At 34.3% G+C, this 21,982-nt stretch overlaps 1 protein-coding gene across 2 annotated transcripts in view; it reads right to left on the bottom strand.

The window, feature by feature from the left end:
- The window catches only part of FER (FER tyrosine kinase), a 313,312-nt gene that overhangs the window by 192,096 nt on the left and 99,234 nt on the right, over positions 1-21,982 (bottom strand). The window contains exon 1 of one of the 2 annotated variants that reach the window (XM_016221979.2): positions 3,502-3,669. The exons of the other annotated variant lie outside the window; for it this stretch is intronic. Within the exon in view, the coding sequence (XP_016077465.2) occupies positions 3,502-3,636 (135 nt within the window). The 5' untranslated portion in view covers positions 3,637-3,669. Of the gene's footprint in view, positions 1-3,501; positions 3,670-21,982 lie in introns of those variants that run through there. 2 annotated transcript variants of the gene reach the window in all.

Raw genomic sequence — 21,982 nt, 5'->3', positions numbered from 1 at the left:
ATGTCACATCATTCAACTTGCTTTCTTGACTCTATATCTCTTAAATAAGAAAATAATCACCCTGATATGAATATGGAAATCTGGCAAAAATTCTCATTATTCTCATAAATTCTATAGAATAATGTTAAAATGTGCTTATATGCACTTTTTTAATCTTTCATTTTCCGTTCATTTTTAGAAACTTATCTCTGACTAAAACAACACTTTGCCCCCAAATCCACTGTCAAAAGTATAGCTGCAGTTCCTAAGACAGTTTTTCTCAGGAGGAGCCCTGATCATTTCAGAAACTACACAGCAGTATTCACAGCTGAGCAGTAGCAAGGTCACAGGATTTTCTCCCTCTGGCTTTTCATTCACCTACAGCGCAGCAGCTGGAGCACTGGCTAACTTTGTCATTTGCTTTGCTAACATCTATTTTCACACTAATTAGCACATGTGGTTTGAAGTTTCTTTTCATATTTTGTGGCCCAGTATTGTTTCCTATAATAAGGGGCCAGCAAAGAAAGAAGGAATTTCAAAGGCTACCCACTCCCAAGACAAAATAAGTTGATCAAAATAAGTTTGTACAGATAAAGCATGTATTAAAAAGATTAACATTGAAAATCACTATTATAAATTACTGGGCTATAGTCTTTATTCTATGACTTTCTTTTTCACAGAGATGTCATACAATAAAACCGTTTATATGGAATCAATGGTAGAAGGAACCTTCTAAGCTAGAAATTTTCTACTTCAACCTTTCACTTCACAATAGATTTTTAAAAACTGAGGTCAGAGGAAGCAAAATAACTTGCCCCAGGACACACATACAATGCATATTTGCAAAGGAGATGCTATATAAGAATTATGCCACTCATAGTTAGACTAAATCTTCTGTCAGAAATGATTTAAAAATTAAGCATATAAAGCAATAATATAAAATTTAAAAATTAGCAAGGATAATCTGAAATATGTACAATTATCTGGTTTTCTCCTAACATATAAAATAGCCCTTAAAATAATTAAATCTGTGTTTTGTCCTTATTAAAAATATTAAATCCTCAAAAAAAACCTCAAGAACTCACCAATTTAACTATTTTCATAAGTACTGTTATAACATCACCAAATAATGATATATGTGTACAACTTTAACACAACTTGTGATACGCTGCCAATCCACAGGAACAATTAAGTCTTCCTATGAATTCAATCAGAAACTAGCAAACTGAGGGGAGGGAGAATACCATGCCTTTAAATTTCATATTTACAGATATATATATATCTTCTACAAATTTATAAATGCAAATTGTGGTAGCCAGCTTTTTAAATATTAGAATCTACCATAACATCTATTAACACACTAAAATTCTTCTATCTTAGTAATTTTAGTGTCACAGAAAGTTCTGTATTCTAGAAGCAATTACCTTTTAAAACATATAAACAAACAAACAACAATGAAAATAGTAGCACTATGCTGAGTCATATTTTCCCATTTTGACTAAAACTTTACTTATTCTTTCAGTCGGCATTGCATTCAGCTATACACGGCCAAAAAAATGTCTAAAATTAACCCACCCAAAGAAGGTTTTATGTATCTCCTGAAAGAGGAGGTCTTGAGTAACTGGTACCAGGAGAGCTTGAGTAACTGGTACCAGGAGAGCTTGAGTAACTGGTACCACTTCTCGATGCTGTTTTCCGGAATGAGGGTGACTGAGTAACCTGTACTTGGAAAGGAAGCTTGCTTACCAGACTAAGACTCCACAATAAACAACTTTGAGAAGATGGAAAGTTGGAGGAAGATGCTTTGGGGAAGAGAGAATATAGTCAAGAATGGATCTGCCATATACAATACAGAATTAGTATGGCATACAATACATGAAGGAGAGAGCAGAGGGTTAGCAAGAGCAGCATGGGATTCGGGGGGGGCGGGGAGCTCACCAGAAGATGACAAACTAGGCCTGGACCTGGTCCGATCTCCAAAAGGAATCTGAGTTTCTGGTAAAAAACAAGGCTCCTGTCTAAAATTAGCCCTCATGAGTCAGTATGTGACTTACAGTGATAAGGATTCCCTAGAAACATCATAAAATAATATCAGATAATAAAAACAAAAGTCAGGACATGCCTATGAAAGGAGATAGGCACTGACCCCATAAGACAAAACCCTCCTCCAATTAATTCTGGTATGAAATCACCACATAAGCTAATATAAGTGAATCAGAATGTGTGTGTGCCTGAGTGAGTGCAGTAACATCTGATTCAACAGACTGACAACAATAAATGTTTAAACAATTAAAAGTGTATTTATAGATTTATCTTAAGTCCAAAAATATCACTATATTTAAGTGATCATTAGCTAAAAACCAAAGACCAATCATCATGGTTATGGGTGGAAGGTCACAGGCATGAGAGTTCAACAAATATTTACTGTTGAATTGTTTTAAAATTTCAGGGCTGAGTACAAGTCACTAGCTAGCTGTGTGTGTCACTAATTATCTTGGGTGTCAGAGACATTATTATATATAAAATGATAGATTGGACAAGAGGATACCAATGGATTCCACATCCTCTAAATTTTTTATGACTCTATAAATCGAGATAGCACAACACTTACAAATATAAGAAATAATACTTAAACTTATGAATGGTACTTACCCAATGACTATAGGATACTAATGTTTAGAAATACCACAACGTAGATATTTAATTCGGTAACATTAAAACACAAACTTATGTTTATTACAACTCTCCTTAAATATAAGAAAAAAATATATGAAGATGTATAATCATTGGACATCCTTTTTTTCTTTTTTTCCATTTGCCATTCTTATCTGAAGGCCAGAATTTGTTTTTCCTAATACAATGAATCTGAACAAATTACAGCCTAAAATAAAGGGGCATTAATTAGGGGACTTGGAGATTGCAGGCAACTGAGTTTAAACTGGAAAGTACATTCTAGGTTACTAAATAATAGGAATTGATTATAAAATTAATATTGAACTACGCAGTTACCTATCACATTGAAAAGCTTTATCATATATGAGCACTGATCATTATCAAGAAAAATATTATTTTCCCTTGCTGACAGAAATTGAAAATAAGGTAATATTGGGCTCACCATCCAGTAAAGAAACTGAAATTTGGAAAACAGCTATCTTAACACCATGACAGATTTTGAACTGGGCAATGCTTTTCAGATATCTAACAAAAGCGCACTCTTCTCCCTCCCCATGTTTTGGAATAGTAGAAAAGCACGTGTTTTTCTCAAATCTGAGAGGTGAATAAAGGAAAAGGAAAATGAAACAGAAGTGAAAAACAAGCCATTTTCATTCTTTTGATGGGCTTGGCTTGGCATCTGAGTGATAATACAGTATTCCTTCCAGCGAGTTTTGTCTGTTGTCATATTCAGGAGAAAAATTCCTCTTCCCATTTGAAGCAGCTGCATAAAGCACATGACCCACCCGCTGGAGGCGTAGGTGGCCTCTGGGCCTGACTAGCGCGGGCCTGAGACAGCCTCCCCCTCACCTGATCTCTTCTGACTTCTGATGTGGAAGGAGTGGAAACCTCAGAGCTGTTCTTCATACACATTTTACAGACTTTGGAGTCAGAACTCAGATCCAGTTTACCCTCACAATAGGAACATCTACTTTTCTTCTCCATCTCAAATCTCAGCCAAGAGCTGGCAATGGTGGGCCCACAGAGGCTGGTCTGTCCATAGATTTCCCCTCTGAGCCTAAAGCCAGCTAGAGAGGACACAGGTCTGGATCTCCTATTTGGAACTATCTCCCCCTGTTGGCAAGGAAGTATACGACTCTTTTCTGGATAAAAGATTTGCCATATCCAACAAATGTTATTGATTTATTGAGTAATAAAGAAATACATTGTCATGTATTAAGTGATGACCCATTATTTAAGAAAAAGATCAATTTTCTAACTGATTTTTAAATAAAATCACTTGGATTTTTCCTATACAACCTGTAGAAGTCTTCTGCTAGAGGAACTTGGATCTTGAGATCTCTGACAACAGACCAAACTTTCAATTACTTTTTGAAACAAAACCTTGCAAACTGCTGTGCTACAAAGCTTTTCTTAATCCAGTGCTTTTAAATTAATTTACCAAGGTATAATTCTCCAATGCCTTAAGTTCTTCTGATTCAAAGAAAAAGAATCTAAATTAAGCAAAAATGATCTTTAAGGTCTCAATAGAAATAAAAATTTAAAATTTCCTTGCAACATTGTTTGTTGAGCTTTACAACATACAATGAGAAGCAGTAGAGTGTTTGGGATATTTAAAACCATAAATGTTTAATCTGAAAAGAGGGCTCCTGTTTTGATCATTTGTTCTATAATCATTTATTAATCACTATGTAATTTCTTGTTTTATTCATTCATTTTTTTAAAAAGGTACTATGCAACCACCACATGCCAGACACATTCATGTACTATGCAGAACATTCTTTAAAAAAGAACAAAGCTCAAGGAACTTTATGAAAATAAATAAGAAAAAAAGAAAAAGAACAACTGAGACTATACAAATGTCTTCCCCAGTGAAACTTTCCTGGGTCACAATTCTGACATATCTCTTCCTTTAAACTCTTTGCCTCCCTTTCCAATTCAATGCAGTTAAAATAATAATTAAGACCTCTTTGCAAAATTTCCTCTGTTTCTCTATTTTAAACATATCTACGCTTTGATTTTGTTGTCCATAACAACCATTCACCTTTTTGTCATGCCCATCAGGGAAAAGCCCCATTTTAGATTCTGAGAATAATTTTATAAAATGATACATTTAATAAATATTAATAGACAACATGGGGTAAGGAGCTTCTTATGAGCCAAGAATTGTTGTAAACATTTTAGGTAGGTTATCTCATTTAATACTCCATCATAACCCTATGAGATAGGTTCTATTACAAGTTCTAGTTTACAGAAAACTGAAGAACAGAAAAGTTAACTAACTTGCCCAAGGTTACATGGCCAATTAGTGGCTAATCCGTGATTCAAATCCAAGCAACTTCGTTCCAGAATCAATGCAATTAACTATTATTGGGTGAGGTCTCTGGTCTACCTCATCAAAAGTATTCTCTTGCCCAAAAGGAGTCTCAAAGGATGCATTTGCAATCTATTAATTTTGTCTTTTTGCTATAGGTTGATATATTAAAAAAGAAAAACAATACATACTGATTTTCAGTATTCTTCCCTTGATCTCATTTTTCCCTAGATCATTTTAAACAAATAATTTGGATTTTTACACCTACAAAAATTTACTTACATTTTCCTATTTTTATCTTTTACTTCCCGTATGGTTTTATTCATTTATTCTTTCAATATTCACTGAGCATTTACTAGGTGCCTGGCATAGAAATTCACAGGCTCATAAAATCACAGGACTTTAAATCCAGAAACAATCTTGGAGATAAAATGAATCAAAATTAATGTTTACGGTACAAGAATATAAAAACAAGAGAAACTAGATCTCTTGCTTCTTGGTGTAGCCCAGAGAAAAGCTAACTCAGGTATTTTTCCTATGATCACCTGTGCCCATTGGTTTTGCTCCTCACAACTAGAAAACTTGATGTCATCTAGATACCTCACTAGGCAGTCTTCCAGATCACTTATATAGATAATAAAGACAGTGGATGTTGTATTAGTGTCCTAGGGCTGCTATAAACCACAAACTGGGTGGCTTAACACAACAGAAATGTATTTTCTCACAGCTCTGGAAGCCAGAAGTCTGAAATCAAGTTGCTGGCAGGGCCCTGCTCCCTCCAAACCTTCTAAGAAAGGATCTTTCTTTGTCTCACAGCTTCTGCTAGTCCAAAGTAACTGTTTGCTAGCAGCAGCATAAATCCAGTCCCTGCCTCTGTCTTCACATGGCTGTACTCCCTGTAGTCAGCCTCTGTTTTCTTAAAAAACACCAGTCATATTGGATTACAGCCTATCCCAGCGATTTTCAACTGTTCTTCTCTCTCATGGCACACATAAACTAATTACTAAAGTTCTGCGGCACACCAAAAAATATATTTTTTGCTGACCTGACCAAAAAGTAGGTGTAATTTTGATGCATTCACACTGTAAGGCTATTGTACTGTGTGGACGAAAAGGGGCCACACTTCAGGAGGCAGCCGATGGATGTTATGCTCTCACATCAGTGTTTCTCTCTCTCCCTCTCCCTTCCCCTCTCTCTAAAAATCAGTAAGCTGAAAGTCAACCTTGACCTTAATTGATCCTGTCTATTGTCTTTTTGCATCTCTGATAGCATACCTTGGGAATGTCAAAGTAATTTCCCTTTTCCAGATGGGTCAAAGCACAGGCACCACGTGAGAGGAGACCACAAACCCCCTCATCATTATCCTCATGTTCACTGCTGATTGTACCTGCCTGCCTATCATTTTACCTTTTATCCAGTCCCCTTTGCTTTGTTTTCTCCCGCCTCCCTCATCTATCACCGATGGGTTTCATGTAACCCACTTATGTCTTCTCTTTGATTGTAATGTATAAAATAAGGTGCAAAACTGCCATCTTTCCAGAGCATTTTCTTAATCCGTTGAGATTTTGCTTCTCAGCAATTGTCATCAGTTTGGCTCAAAGAAATTCACAACAATTCTCTACAGGTTTGAATGTTTCTTATGTTGATAGTTGACTGTTGTCATTTTTTGACAAGCTAAGGGAAAAGAGGTCAGTGCCCCTGACTAAATAGTTAGGTATTGCATGTTTTAAAAATTCTTGCAGCACACCAGTTGAAAATTGCTAGCCTATCCTAATAACCTCATCTTAACTTCACTGCAACTGCAGACTATTTCATATTCACAGGTACTGGGTATTAGGATTTCAACATCTTTTGGGGGGATACAATTCAACCCATAATAGATGTGATCTTTAATTGCTGAGACACCTTGACCTTTATACTCTTTCAGTTAAATAAATACATATTTATTCCTACCCTCTGATTTCTGATTTTAAACCTTTTCTTGGGCAATGCTAAAAGCATATTTCCCATCCAATGGAGACTTAATACTTAGTAATCTTTGGTAAAGAACACTGTCAAAGTTTTTCTAGAACCTAAGTAGAATATTTTATATACCCTACTATCTTCAAATAAAAAAGCTCTAAGAATAATCAGTGAGGCATGAGTTCTTCCTAGAAAATGTTCCCTTTCCCCTAGAAGGTTATTTGATTTAAATACATGATTATCCTATTTGTTATTATGAATTCTAAGAGCTTGCCCAATATTAAAAAAGTAATTACTGAACTTCCTCTGTGTGCTAAGGACTGCTCAAAGCCAAGGACAGAGTAGCAAACAGAAGTGCCTGTCTTCTTGAAGCTACAGTTTTGGGAGCTAGCAGGGACAACAGGGGAAGAAACTAGGTACTAAAAACATACATATATACATCCTAAACAAATACTATACTCAAATGAGGTAAGCCATAGGAATGCATGGAAATGCTTAGAAGAACTTACCACATAGTGTTAGCCAACAAAACAGTAGTAGTAGTAGTAACAGTAAAGATACTAGAAGTAAGTGTTATTTAAGAAGTGAAAGGAAGCATTAGAATAAACAATAATGGCAGGGGTCAAGGGACAATAAGAAGGCCCAGCTTAGCTAGAGTAGTTACAGAGATATCTCAAAGGAGGGGCACTAGAGCTGAAAGGAATAAAAGAAGGCAGTTAGTCCTATGAAGAACTGGGGAAAGAGTATTAGACAGGAAACAGAAAGGCCCTGAGATGAGCAGTGTGGCACGCTCAGAGGCCAGTAAGATCAGAAAGGCTCAATTGTGGTATTTGAGGAGTGGTAGGCTATGCTGAGGGGTGGTGGGCAGGGACGAGATCGTGTAGTTTAGGCTATGATAAGGCATTGTGTCTAGTTACATATAGGGATGCCACTGGATGGGCATAAGCAGCAGATACACAAGATCACAATGAGATCACTCTAGTTACTTGTAGAAAATAAAATGTAGGAAGGGCCAGGGAGCAGGCAGGTGGTCTGGCCGAAGCAGTCCAGGTCACGATGTGTCCAGGTGTGTCTGATGAGGAAGATCACAGTGTTGATGCCGACAAGAGGGCAGATTTGGGATATATTTTTGAGGCAGCACCAAGAGAAGTTGCTGATGGAGTGGATATGAGATTTGAGAAAGAGTGAACACAAGGGTGAACCTCAAGATTTTGGTTTGAGCAGCCGATGTAAGGTGATACCCTTTACTAAGTGGAATACTGTGAGAGAGGCAAATTTGACAAGTTAAATTTGAGATTATCAGTGCAATTACTGAATGAAAATGATCGAATTCTAAGCCAGTCTTAATCAATGAGGTTCACTTTAAGTGTCTTACTCATACAACTGAACTGTCACATGTATTATCAGATATAACAAAGAATTTAAAATGGTAGGAATAACTAAAGCATTATTTTTACATATTCAAGAACTATGTTATAGGGTGATGCCTTTTAGAAGGCATGTTAAATATAGAAACCCTTCACATATAAATTTCAAAACTGTGTGCATTTAATTTTATTTTTAAAACATAGGTGAAAAATATCTCAATTTCAGAAATTTGGTTTCTCTGACACTGAGCTCCACCTGCTGGCAATTTCTTATCTTTAGGATTTACACTATGGAAAGGAAGTAAAATATGTTAAAGTGGAATATAGCCTCCAACATAAATGTAGTGAAAAGCCACATCTAGGAGACATCATAGTAACTTACTCTTTCTTTATAGCTACCATTTCTTGAGTTTAGCTATATGCCTGAAACTGCACTAAACACATTTACAAACATTATCTCATTAATGTTAAAAATAATTCTATGAGATTTCTATGAATTATTCCACATTTTACCAATAAGGAAATTTGTCTTAGAGAGACTGTGTGACTTCACCTATGGTCATATATTTAATAGCATACAGAGGATTTGAAGGAAGCTTTCTCTACCAGTCTGTTGGTTTAGCAAACAGGAAACACTGCTTGGATAGAATTTAAAATATGTCACAAAATTTTGAATTTGAATCTGCCACTCTGATCCTGATCAAATCACTCATCTCCTCAAGCTTCAGTGTTCTTGTCTAAAAAGTAGGAATAACTCCTTCTTGCAGGATTGTTTGCCAGTAATAGTATTTTATATATTTAGCACCCTGTCAATCAGTTTCTTTTAATAGTTCTCCATAAATGACATATTAGAGCAACCTAACACACGAGGCTTTAAACTGCCAGATATTAATGGATCAAAGTAAGTGTATCTTAAAGAACAAGCTTTTCGAAAATTTTAAGTTTTAATGGGTACTAAAAATTTGCTGAGAAAAATCCTCCCTCCAAAATGTTGAACATGTTTCAGACAACAGTTAGATTTTTAGCACTCTTTAACTACTTATCTTTAAAATCTATAGAAAGTGATTATACATAAAGCCAACAAAAAAATCTACAGAGTGAAATTAAGAATAAGCAACTAGAAAATATTGAGAAATCAATAAGTACACTTTAATAATCAGTAACATTTTTTTAATCCTAACAAGAAATAAGCTTTTTAAAAAAAATTTTTTTAGTGATTTTAGAGAGGAAGAGAGATAGATAGATGATAGATAGACAGACAGACCAACAGAACCAATGATTTTTTTGTTCCACTTATTTATGCATTCATTGGTAGATTCTTGTATGTGCCCTGACCAGGGGTTGAACCCACAACCTTGGTGTATTGGGATGATGCTCTAACCAACTGAGCTAACTGGCCAGGGCCAAGACAAGCTTAGAATATTTTTAGGGGTGATATTTTTACATACATATGAAAATTATTTTCATATATATTCCCAAGAAAATATAGGTCTTCAAAATTTTTTTTAATCAGCAAATGAATTTCCTAGTAAACTCTTCTAACGTTACAGATCCACCTTCAACAAGTATAGAATCTCTGCAGTTGAAAATTCTTCCCAGGGAATACGCGCAGTTATCCATCTCACATATAAACTGCACCTGAGAAAAATGGTACTAAGAGAGACCTGTTAAAAGCATATCCAGTACTTCCATTATTCTAAGTCTAGATTATATTCTTGAATAAAGTCAATTCATGGACAGCTGCATTCTTAGACCTACACAGAATTGATTTTGGTGTCTACCCTCCACTTCCACTGAGGGATCCTAGATTCTGCAAGAGACAGCTTTGAATCTTCCTGCATTTGCTGCAATAATATTGTCCAGGGCACTGTCATCACAGTGTTTTAAAGTCTCTAGTAAGAAACTCTATTAGAACTAAATACAATGGAGAGCTTTGCCTCTCCTGCAATGTGACATGCTCTCTCTTATTTGATAGTAAGTGTTATATGACTTTATCTTCCTTTTCCTTTTGGCCTTTGGGAAGCTTAGAGACAAAATAATAATAGCTCTAGTCTAGTAAATATACCTGCTACAATCCTAGCCTTGATATCCTGCTACAACCTCTATTTTTCCTGTTCTTATTTTATTTTCTATCTATATTTTGCTGAATTTTGTTATCATTAGCTACCTCAAATACTCTGGGGACTAAGGCATGAAATGAATGAATGAGTGAATAAAAACAAGCATATAAACTAGCAAATATTAAATCTATACTAAAGCCTGGCAATGTAAAGTTTACAAATTCCCAAACCTAACAGTCTTTTCTCCGAAGGATTTAAAACAAAAGCCTGATTACCTAGAGTTGGTGACATCATGCTCCCTGCCATCTGAAAGTTATTTATATTCTTGTAGCCCCCTCAACACCTACCACAGAAATACACAGAAGTATAATTGATTCTTTCTGATTGAGTTGTGTCTCCTAACAGGGATTAAATTATTTTTAAGCAATTTTGAAAACTTATCTGGAAATATTAGCCTCTACTCTAAAAAGTCTCTAGATATATTGAGACAAAGGAAACTTTTCCTTAGTCTAAGATCTTATCATTCCCTGGGATTTTAATGGTAAACAAATGATTTTACAAATTAACAGTTGAGTCAATTTTTTAATGTTAACACTGGGAAATAACTGTCAGCAGAATATTATAATAAAAGAGAAAATGTATTAGGGCTTAAAATTCTTTCATTATGTACCAAATGAAGTAATAAATCATAATATTATCTATTCCCTTTATGAAACCTTTCAATTAAAGAAATTAATATATCATAAAACAATTTTCAAAATTCAAGGCAAAAGACTAGAAAAATATATAAATCTGCTCGCCATGCAAGGTCAAACATCTACCTGCAATTCAAACCAAAAGATAACAACATCTGCACACATAAATTTTAAGACAAATACTATTCAGCTAAATAGATAAATTAGTTCAATTGTAGAGGCTGGAATAACTTCTTTTAGGTTGAAGAAAATTAAATAATTTTTTAAAATTTCAAAGAAATGTCCCAAACATGTTATGTGATGGTTTATATCCTAAGTAGTTGCTTTTTGATTGATTTATTTTAATAGATATAAGAAACAAAAACAAAATAGCTGTATAGGAGAAAATAAAGAATTGTATTCATTTACCAATAGAAATTTTTAGGAATTTAATTATTCATAATTATTATAACAAAGTAGCCATGTATCTAAATATCTTTTTTCTTCTTCAGATTTGGTTAAATTTCTCCTGTCTTTTCAAAGAATTCATCAGCATAAACCTACACTGTAATAGTCTAAAGTTGTTTTAAATCTTTATTATCATAGAATAAATGCCAGTTAACTATGTCTATCAGTTAACAGTTAATCCAAAAAAAAAATCACAGGGAGGAAATCTAATTAGTGTGTAAATAATAATGAAATTGTTCAAAAAATGTTTTATTACATTTAACCATTTTTGTGTACACTTAAACAACTCACTTAACTTCTCTGCTTTCACTTTTCATCTTTATCTTGAGTGGTATTCCAGTATTACCAATTTCCTTGGAAACGTAGATTTGGGAGTCATCAACTAACGTTTAAATCATGACAGAAGGAAAAAAAATATCCCACAGATACAAAGAAAAGAAAGGGCAAAGGCCAAGGGCTAAAACCTGAGGAATATTAATGATCAATTTCATCACAGCATTTAACTGTGATGTTCTCATGTTAATCAACTGTTCATTGCCCTTTCTGCCTGCTGAATGTAAATCTATGAGTGCAGAAACTTTGCCTATTATTCCAGGATGTCTCCATCCGTGGCACACAATAGATATTCACAGAAGTTGGTTAATCGTTTTAATTAGAAGGCAGAGGAGAGAGGAGGAGAAATGGGGACAGAGGTGGAAGAGACAGAAGAGGAGAGGAAACAGAGAAATGGAGAGGAGACGCCCAGCCGGGCGTGGCTCAGCGCTTGAGCGTCGGCCTAGGATCCGGACGATCAGGGTTCGATTCCTGGTCAGGGCACATGCCCGGGTTTTGGGCTCGATCAGTGACTCTCTCATCATTGATATTTCTGTCTCTCTCTCTCTCCCTCTCCCTTCCTCTCTCTGAAATCAATAAAGATATATTTAAAAAAAAAAAAAAAGAAATGGGGAGGAGAGGGGAGAGAAAGCAGACAAAAGCCAAACGTGTCAAGCACCTTCCTAACGATGTCTGGGGCTCAATAATGTGCCTTTTTCTTTGCATTCATTCATTTAGTCCATTTAGTCCTGATAACAATCCTGTGAGATACATATTACTAACCACATTTTACAGATGAGGAAACTGAGGTTTAGGGGGTAAAAAATTCACCTAAAGGCAATTATCCATAATGATTTTACTCAAATTCCCACACTTTCTCTAGTCTGCCCTGATGCTAAAAAGAAAGCCTTTAAATAATACTGAAAGAAAGGGATCAGTGAGGTATAAAGAAAAACAGGTTTCAACCGAATAAATAAAATAATGGTATCACATAAATTGAAAACAAGATTTATTTTTAAAAGGCAATATGAGTACTAAAAGCTGTTAATTAAATTGTCCATAACTGCAAACTTAGAAGAAAAATGTTATTTTAGAAATGAATAATCATAATATATAATGGCATTTAGGAATGATTTTTCTTTCACTCAATTTAAATTATAAAAAACTGGCATTAAAATCATGTGATTTTAAGGGATATTTTTGTAAAAACCGCTTTGTACAAAATTTTAAATGCAAACTTTAATAGTATAGGAAAGAAAGAAGCTTTGAGTAGTTAATTATACTAAAACTTTCCCTTAAAAAATTTGCTACACAACCCTATTGAGGTAAGCAATACAAAAATCATAAGTTAATTATATACTTTGTTTAAAAAATATTTTATAATCTATTATGGCTAAAGGTCAACTAATACTTCACATACAGAGTATATCCCAAACATGCCTATCATCTAGAAATTAATAGCAAACATTTTAAAAGAAAATATTTACGCTTAATGAAAAACAAGAAAGAAATAAGGGCTAACTTAAGATGTGTAAACTCAACCATTCCTTACAACAAGCCCAAGAGTAGGTAAAACTATAATTCCCATTTTACATATTGGGAAATGAAGACAGAAAAAGCCCCACAACATGCCTATACCCCTTAGTAAGTACCATCACATACTTATTAGGTGGTGTAGCAGGGACACAAACCCAAGCAGTCTGGCTGTGCCGCTCGAGCTCTCTCTAGAGTGATGACTCTGTTACAGTCTCTCTGTAACTACTGGAGACTTTGTCACTCTGTCACAATACCGCTGCCACAATTATTTATAACGTGAGACACTAACTTTAACATTAAACCATTTTTTTAACTTAGTGGAATCAATTATAACCTGCCAATGGACATTTGGAAATTCTGTACCTATTTATTCCTTCTATAAACATTTGCTGAGTGTATAACTAGGTACTGCTAGGTAACTAAATTTTCTGAAATGTTTTAATGTATGGATATATGCAAGTCACAATGCAGCCAAGTTTCCAATAATTGATAAACCAATTACTTCTGCACCATCTCTCCTACCAAACTCTATGGCAAGGTCTAACTCTATGGACTTTGTCCCACTTTCCCAAAAAACACTAGTATATCATATTCATGTAGTAAAATATTCATTAAATTCTTGGTGAATCCCAAATGACTGAATGAATCTCAGTGATTAATTCATTTAATCTGCATTGATCATAGTAGATATTTAATTCTTGCCTAGCTTTACTATCTCCTTTTATTATATCTTTTTAGGGCTAGCTAACCCTTGGCTAGTTAGTTGGTGCTAAGATATTAAAAAATGCACATTAAAAAGACCAATTTGAAATACATATATACTTATGTATATACATTCTTATGTATATATACATATATATTTATATATATACACACACATATATATGAAAATGAAAAGTAGCTTTTTCATTTGGTTTGTAGTATATATACATGTATACATATACATATGTAAATGAAACAGTTACTTTTCATTTACCATTTACTTAATTTGACCTACATATCCACTGTAAATGCATATGAATATGAATACAGATAATAATTAAAATATAAACTGGCCCAGCCGGACGTGGCTCAGCAGTTGAGCATCAACCTAGGATCCAGGAGATCTCAGTTCGATTCCCAGTCAGGGCACATGCCTGGGTTGCGGGCTCAATCTCCAGCAGGGGGTGTGTAGGAGGCAGCCGATCAATGACTCTCTCTCATCAGTATGTATGTATATATATGGATATATATATATATATATATATATATATATATATATATATATATATGGATATATATGTGTGTGTGTGTGTGTGTATATATCTCTCTGTATATATATACTGAAAACATTTTGAAATGTTAAGGGTTATGTTCCCCTGATACTAAAGATACTGTGGCCTAACGCAAAACAGCATCTCTGGCACCATCCATTAAGTAACCTGTGATGTAAAATGACTTTATTTGTATGAACCAAAGAAAAATTAATATTTAAAGAAATCTTTTTTTACTGAGATATCACTGACATATAACATTATGTTTCATGTTTACAGCATAATCATCCTATATTTGTATATATTGTGAAATGATCACCACAATAAGTTAACATCCATCAACACAATTACATTTTTTTCTTGTGATAAGAACTTTTAAGATCTACTCTCTTAGGAACTTTCATATATATAATACAGTACTATTAACTACAGTCACCAGGACATACTTGTTTTATAATTCGAAGTTTGGACTTTCACTAACTTTTACCAATTTCACCCATACCCCATCCCCATCTCTGGCAACCACCAATATGTTCTCTGTATCTATTAATTCAGTTTTTAAGATTCAAAATATAAATGAGATCATACAGTATTTGTCTTTCTCTGTCTTACTTATTTCACTTAGCATAATGCCCTCAAGGTCCAACCATGATGTCAAAATGGCAAGATTTCATTCTTGTTTATGGATATATATGTATACATTAATCTCTATCCACTAATGGATCTCTATCCATCTCTATCCATTAATCCATTAATGGACACTTAGGTTGTTTCCAAATCTTGGCTATTGTAAATACTGCTGCCATGAACATAGGAGTGCAGACATCTTTTCATGTTAGTATTTTCATTTTCTTCAGTTAAATACCCAGAAGTGGAATTGTGGGTCATACGGTTGTTCTATTTATAATTTTTTGAGGAAACTTGGTACTATTTTCCATATGGCTGCACCAGTTTACATTCCCACCAACAGTGCACAAGAATTCCCTTTTCTCCACATCCTCACCAACACTTGTTATTTTTTGTCTTTTTTATAATAGCCAGTCTAACAGGTATGAGGTGATATCTCATTGTGGTTTTGATTTATATTTCCCTAATTGTTAGTGATATTAAGGAAGCTTGATCTGAATCATTTGGAAAAATCAACAAGCTTTCTGTAGCATAATCATAATCCTCTCCTAACTCTGATAAATTAGGAACATATAAATCAAATAGACATAAAGCATAGCATTCACCTGTAAATATATTTTTGGTATCAGATCCATAGAATTTAATATTAGTAATGGTCAAGAAAGCCACTGAAAGTTCAGCATGATAAAATTCATGCCATATGAACACTGGATGCAAGAATTTATTCATCTACAAAATTGAAATATTAATGCAATAATTAATATCTATAAATGACCTTGTTCTCAGGTTAAGAAACTTTTAAACTTTTTTAAGAGTACCATCTAAAACTATATAAGCTGCACAAACTTTCTAAAATGTATCTTACACATAAACTCCATTTATACACATAGTAAATTATAAGCTATTTCACCAAAGCTGTCTTTATAACAACAGATGATTGGAAACCATGTAAATATATCAAAACTTTGCTCAGAATCTTCAAATGGGTTCTAATTTCTCTAAGAGTTAGTATCAAAGCCCTTACAGTGGCCTGCATGACTGTTTGATCTAAATGCCTATGACTTCTCTAGCCCTATCTCCTATTACTCTCTCACTCTGTTCCAAGCACACTGGCTTCCTTTTTATTCCTCCAAGACATGAAGCCGACTCCTGCCTTTCATGTACTTCTTCCACTGCCTGGAATATTCTCACCCCAAAGAGTTAATCATTTGCTCCCCTAGTTCTTTCAGATCTCTGCATAAATGCTACTTTATCAGTGAAGTCTTCCTGACAAACCTATATATAAAAACATTCCCCAGCACTCTTTTTCTGCCACTTAGCTTTATTTTTCTCCAAGAAATTTACCATCTGGCATACATACATGTGAAAGGCTCATGAGGATAGAAAACTGATGTTGATTTTGTTCACTCCTCCATTTCCAGAACTTAAAATGGTACCTGACACTGGATATTCAATAAATATTTGTTGAATAAATAAATGAAAAAAAGAAGTAGCTGTATATGTACTATTGTAAAATGATACCTAAAATAAATTAAGTGAAAAAGTAAGGTACAGAACAATATCATTGTATACAATATACATTTACATTTTTCTTTGCATTTAATGCTTCTGAAAGGTTATCTATGAGGTAGGCAAGTGAGGGACTAAGGAAGGAACACTCAGGCCCTTTTTACATATACGTGTACTACCTATTCAGAGAAATTAATTAAGGCCTTGCCTTTACAAATAAGAAATACAGCCCAGCCAGGCGTGGCTCAGCAGTTGAGCATTGACCTAGGATTCAGGCGATTGGGGTTTGATTCCCAGTCAGGGCACATGCCCCAGTTGCGGGCTCAACCCCCAGTCGGGGGCGTGCAGGGGGCAGCCGATCAATGACTCTCTCATCATTGATGTTTCCATCTCTCTCTCTCTCCTTTCCTGTCTCTGAAATCAATAAAGATATATTTTAAATTTTAAAAAAAGAAATACATAAGATAGTCCTGCATAAAAATCTACAATTCATACTTAAGAACTCAATTAGTATCTACTAATTAATTTACATGTGAACTAAGGTACATTAGAAAAAATAAAGTAGTATATTATGGTTTAACAGTATTTCATAATATACAAAATATGTTTACACACACTTTCTTATTCCAGTGTCACAGAAATCCTGTCAGGCAAGGTGAATATATATTCACTTCTTCCTTTTATAGAAAAGAAAGCTCAGAAAGGTTAAGGAATCTTACTACAGTTACACAGCACAGACAAAGCTCAAGTCAGGTCCTCTGATTCTAAGTCTTTTACTTTTCTCAGTGTATTTGATGAGTAAAGATTGGAATTGACATTGAACTTACATATTTAAAGACAGAAGTGTACCTGATGATGAAACCAGAAAAAGCTTCTATGATGCTGTCAATATGCCTCAATTGATAGCCCATTTTAGTGTTTAACTATAAAATGGAAAATATATTGGACACTACTATAAAATGGATTACTATTTAGTCACAATGATAGACAATATTTAGTCAACCATATATTTTGTGGGTTGAAAATGTAACAAAACAGGATTTTACTGATAGTGTCGTTCAGCTAAGCAGAACTAACTCAATAAGCTATGCAGAGAAGATAAATATATGTTGTGCATTAGTCTAGTGAAAGGGCTTAACAAATGTGCAATTTCAGAAACATCAAAGTAAAGGCAATTATCTTATACAACAGCAAAACATATTTAAAAAGGAGAAAGTCATTATATGTAGCTATCAATTCTCTATATATTTGACATATAAGAGAGAATCTTTAAACAAAATTATGATATAGTTGGTTCAAAGCACATGCTATTATAAAGTAAAATAACCAGATTACTCAGGGGTGAAAAGGAAGTCCAATTCCTCAATTCAGCAGATACTGACTGAACACTTACTATATTCTTTTAACTAGACAGCTAAAATCAAACATGAAGGAAAGTGATGTTTTTAAATAAGCAAATAAATAAATAAGTAAATAAACAGGAACGTCAGCCAATGTTAACTTAGGGATCAGAAAATTCTGGTATTTCCATCATTATTCAAGGGCAGATAACAGAGTTCACCCTCCTAATTTGCCCCAGAAGGCAGATTCTTCTGCCCTGCAGAACTATAAATGAAGAAAAAGAAAAAATAATCCTTGAGTTTATAGAGCATTTAAACAACTCAAATGCCTTCAGAATTATCAGTATATTTATCTACTAATTCAGCATTTCCCAAAGTATGATCCATTGCATGGCAGCCTCTTCAGGGGGTTAGGATATTTCCAAAGACACTGCATACCATGCTATGTGTCCTCTCTTGGGCATTTGATATTAAAAGTTTAGAAAATTACTACAGTCAATACAACTGTTTTGCCTTAACCCAGCATGTCCCAAATTTTAAAATTCATTTCCCCTTAAAACACTTCAAGGACACCAATTTTTTTTTCCCTCCTACCTCACTGGTCTCTCCTTCTTAGTCACTTGCCGATTCCTTCTCCCCTAGACCACTAACTTGGAGTACCCCAGAGTTCAGTCTTTGTTTCTCTCTTCTTCTCTATCTATCCTCTCTCATTTGGTGACTTCCTACAGTCAAATGATTTTAAATACCATCCGAAGCCTACAATTCTCAAATTTATCTCTCCAGTTCAAATCAGGCTCCCAAACTGCAGTCCCAAACACTTGCTTTTATGGAAAGACAAAGTGAAGTCTTGTTTGAGGAAGTCATCAAAATTGCTCCATGTGTAGTCTGTTCACGCACCTGAAACAAATTCCATTCTTGACTGCACCTTCTGAAAACCTGAAAGGCATCCTTGACTCTTCTATTTTATTCTCCACATTTAACTCACAGGAAATCTCATGGGCTCAACCTTCAAAATATATCCAGAAGCTAAAAAGTTCTTGCTACTTCTGTGTTATCATCCTTGCTCAAACCATCATTTTCTATCACCTGGGTTAGCATTCTTCCATTTTGCTCCTCTTAGTATATTCTCAACACAATTATCGCGATCCATTTAAGTCCAAAGTCAGAACATGTCATTCCTCTGTTATACCCCCCCAACCCAATGCCTCCCCATTTCACACAGAGAAAAGCTATAATCCCTAACTATGGTCTGCAAGGCCCTGAGACCTGTTCTCCATTACTTCTCTAATCTCATTCCCTATATTCTCATCTTCCCCTCCACTCAGACCTCCTTACTGTACCTTGAACAGTCCAAACATGCTCCTGTCTTATAGTCTTTGCAACAAATGTACCCTCTGACTGGAATGTTATTTGCCCAGAAATTAAGTAGCTTGCTGGCTCTGTGTCCAGTCTTTGTTCACATGTCCCATTCTCAATGATGCTTATCCTGACTAGCATTTAAAACTGTATCCCAAGTTCTGAGACTCTAGATGCCCCCAATCCTCTACCCTGCTCTGTTTCTACTCCTTGGCATTTATTATCTTCCATTATAAATACGTAGTTTATTTATTTACTAACTGCCACTCACTACAGAATGTAATCTCTGAGAGATATTTTTTATTAGTTTTATTTTCACTGAATTATCCACAACATCTAGAAATTTGCTTGACACTTAGTAGGTGCTCAAAAAACACTGTTTGAATAAATAAATGAAACATATTGTGTGATACTTAATATTTATCATCTTCTCCTTTGTATTCCGGCCAAAATTAGACATGGTGAAAAAAGGCAGCATTAGAAGTGTGACTTGCCCTGAAGGAGAGATTATATTACCTGCTGCCACAATTTTTTAAAGATTTCTATAAATTAGTAGATTGGCTTTAATTTTCATCAAGTTATAGTGCCAAAATAAACATTCCTGCATCTATTAACCTGACTATACTACAGCTCTCCCCCTGAGCGCACATCTGAATCACCCTGGAATCCTTCTAAGGATCCCCAGCGCAGGGCCCATTTCTTTCCAGTGGTGCAGTCCCAGGCGTTCTCCCACGGAAGCGTCCACCACCTCAGAGTCAGTGCTCCGCGACTGCCATCAAGTAGGGACACGTGCAATAGTTCGTTGTCTCTCTCACTCTTACCAATATTTAGGCAGGTTTTCACTATTTTCCATGATGTCGAAGTTTAATTTTTAGTTCTTTCAATTCTTCCAATATTTAACTAAATTTCTCTTGTTGAAATTTCACACCAATTATAAAGACATTTATAAGGATGAAATACCAATAGGACTGCTTATGTTAATGTCAGGCTTTCTTAAAATATTATTCATAAAATAATGCTTAATTATGCAAAAAGTTCACTTATATAGGTAGGAGTATTAAGTTTTAAGAACTATATGTTACTTCTACTGTTTTATAAAATACTCTGTAAAATCACATTAATTGGCATCAATTTGGGGAATGACTGATTTATAAAATGTTACTTTATTACTTTAAACTGCATATATTATGCTATTTCTTTGTAATTTCCTTAAAGAATTATTAAAGTCATTGCTTCAATGAATAGCTGGTATATTTATAATTAGCATTTCAACTACTTAAAACAAATTGGGTAAAGTGAAATACATGACATTACTTCATAAAAATTTACAAGGTATTATCATTATTGAATAAATGGCTACAAGAGAAAATTTGAAAGTGCCCAGAAGTATATACAGTTTAAACTGTATTATACATTCTCTATGAACATTATTTATTCATTTGTCTAAAAAGCTTCTCTTCAATGATTATGAAAGATTAAAAAGAGTCGAAATGATCATAAATTCTTAATAAATAAGAATTAATGAACTAGTAGTATATTTTAAAAATCAAAGTCAAGTTTTTAGCTGTAGTTAACAAATGGGAATATGCTACATCTAGTGACTTGATAACTATCTTTTTTCAATCATAATAATAATGCCAACAGGGAGTCATATGCACACAGAATTATTTAAAATAAAGTAGATGGCCAGTTTTCACATATCTGCCACTAAATCAAGCTATGAATTAACCAATTTGATACCCACATGGAGACAAGGAGATATTATAAACCACACTCAGAGAACAAAACATTCACTAGCTAAGGTTTTCAAAAACCAGATAAAAGAAAAAGCTTCAGAAGCTCCTCTGAAAGAATGCAGATGCCAGACAGTTATAAAGAATCATAAAGCAAGAAAGTGAATCTGGTAGGGTCCTTTTTATCTGATAGGACAGTAAAAGTGAACAAAGAATTATAACTCATAATTCACAATATAATGTGGAGATCAGTATGGCTCAATTAAAAACAAAAATAGCAAAAAACATAATATTTTAAATATTTCATATTCATTTCCCACATTTTATCACATTTTCAAATGCAGCCTGTTTTTCTTGAGATATTTGAATCTGTTTAACACTCAAGCTATACTATTCAGAACCACATAAACTAAAAATTACTAAAATATTAACTATAGCATCATTATCTATAATGGTTCTTTATATGGACTGCATGTAGCTACCCACAGAAAAAGCCAACTTTTCAACTTTTGCACTATTGACATTGTGGATTAATTTTTTGATGGGAGTGTGAAGGGAGGGGCTGTCCTGTGCATTGTAGGATGTTTAACAGCATCACCGGACTCTACCCACTAGATACCAATAGCAATTACTGTGAAACTCAAATTCAACACATACACGTGTGTGTGTACATACATATTTACACATAGATGTGTGTGTGTGTGCATGTCAGATAAATCAGATTCTACTGTTCTTAAGAAGAAAAAAGTAATAAATAGCTTTCTCCTTATCTCTTACTTCTATCTTAAGAATAACACCCTACCTTCCTGCTATCTCCCA

Source organism: Miniopterus natalensis, chromosome 3, assembly GCF_054644295.1.
Source record: "Miniopterus natalensis isolate mMinNat1 chromosome 3, mMinNat1.hap1, whole genome shotgun sequence".
Classification (NCBI taxonomy): Eukaryota; Metazoa; Chordata; class Mammalia; order Chiroptera; family Miniopteridae; genus Miniopterus; species Miniopterus natalensis.
The sequence above is the reverse complement of the archived record's forward strand: the minus strand, read 5'-3'. Positions and strand labels throughout refer to the sequence as shown.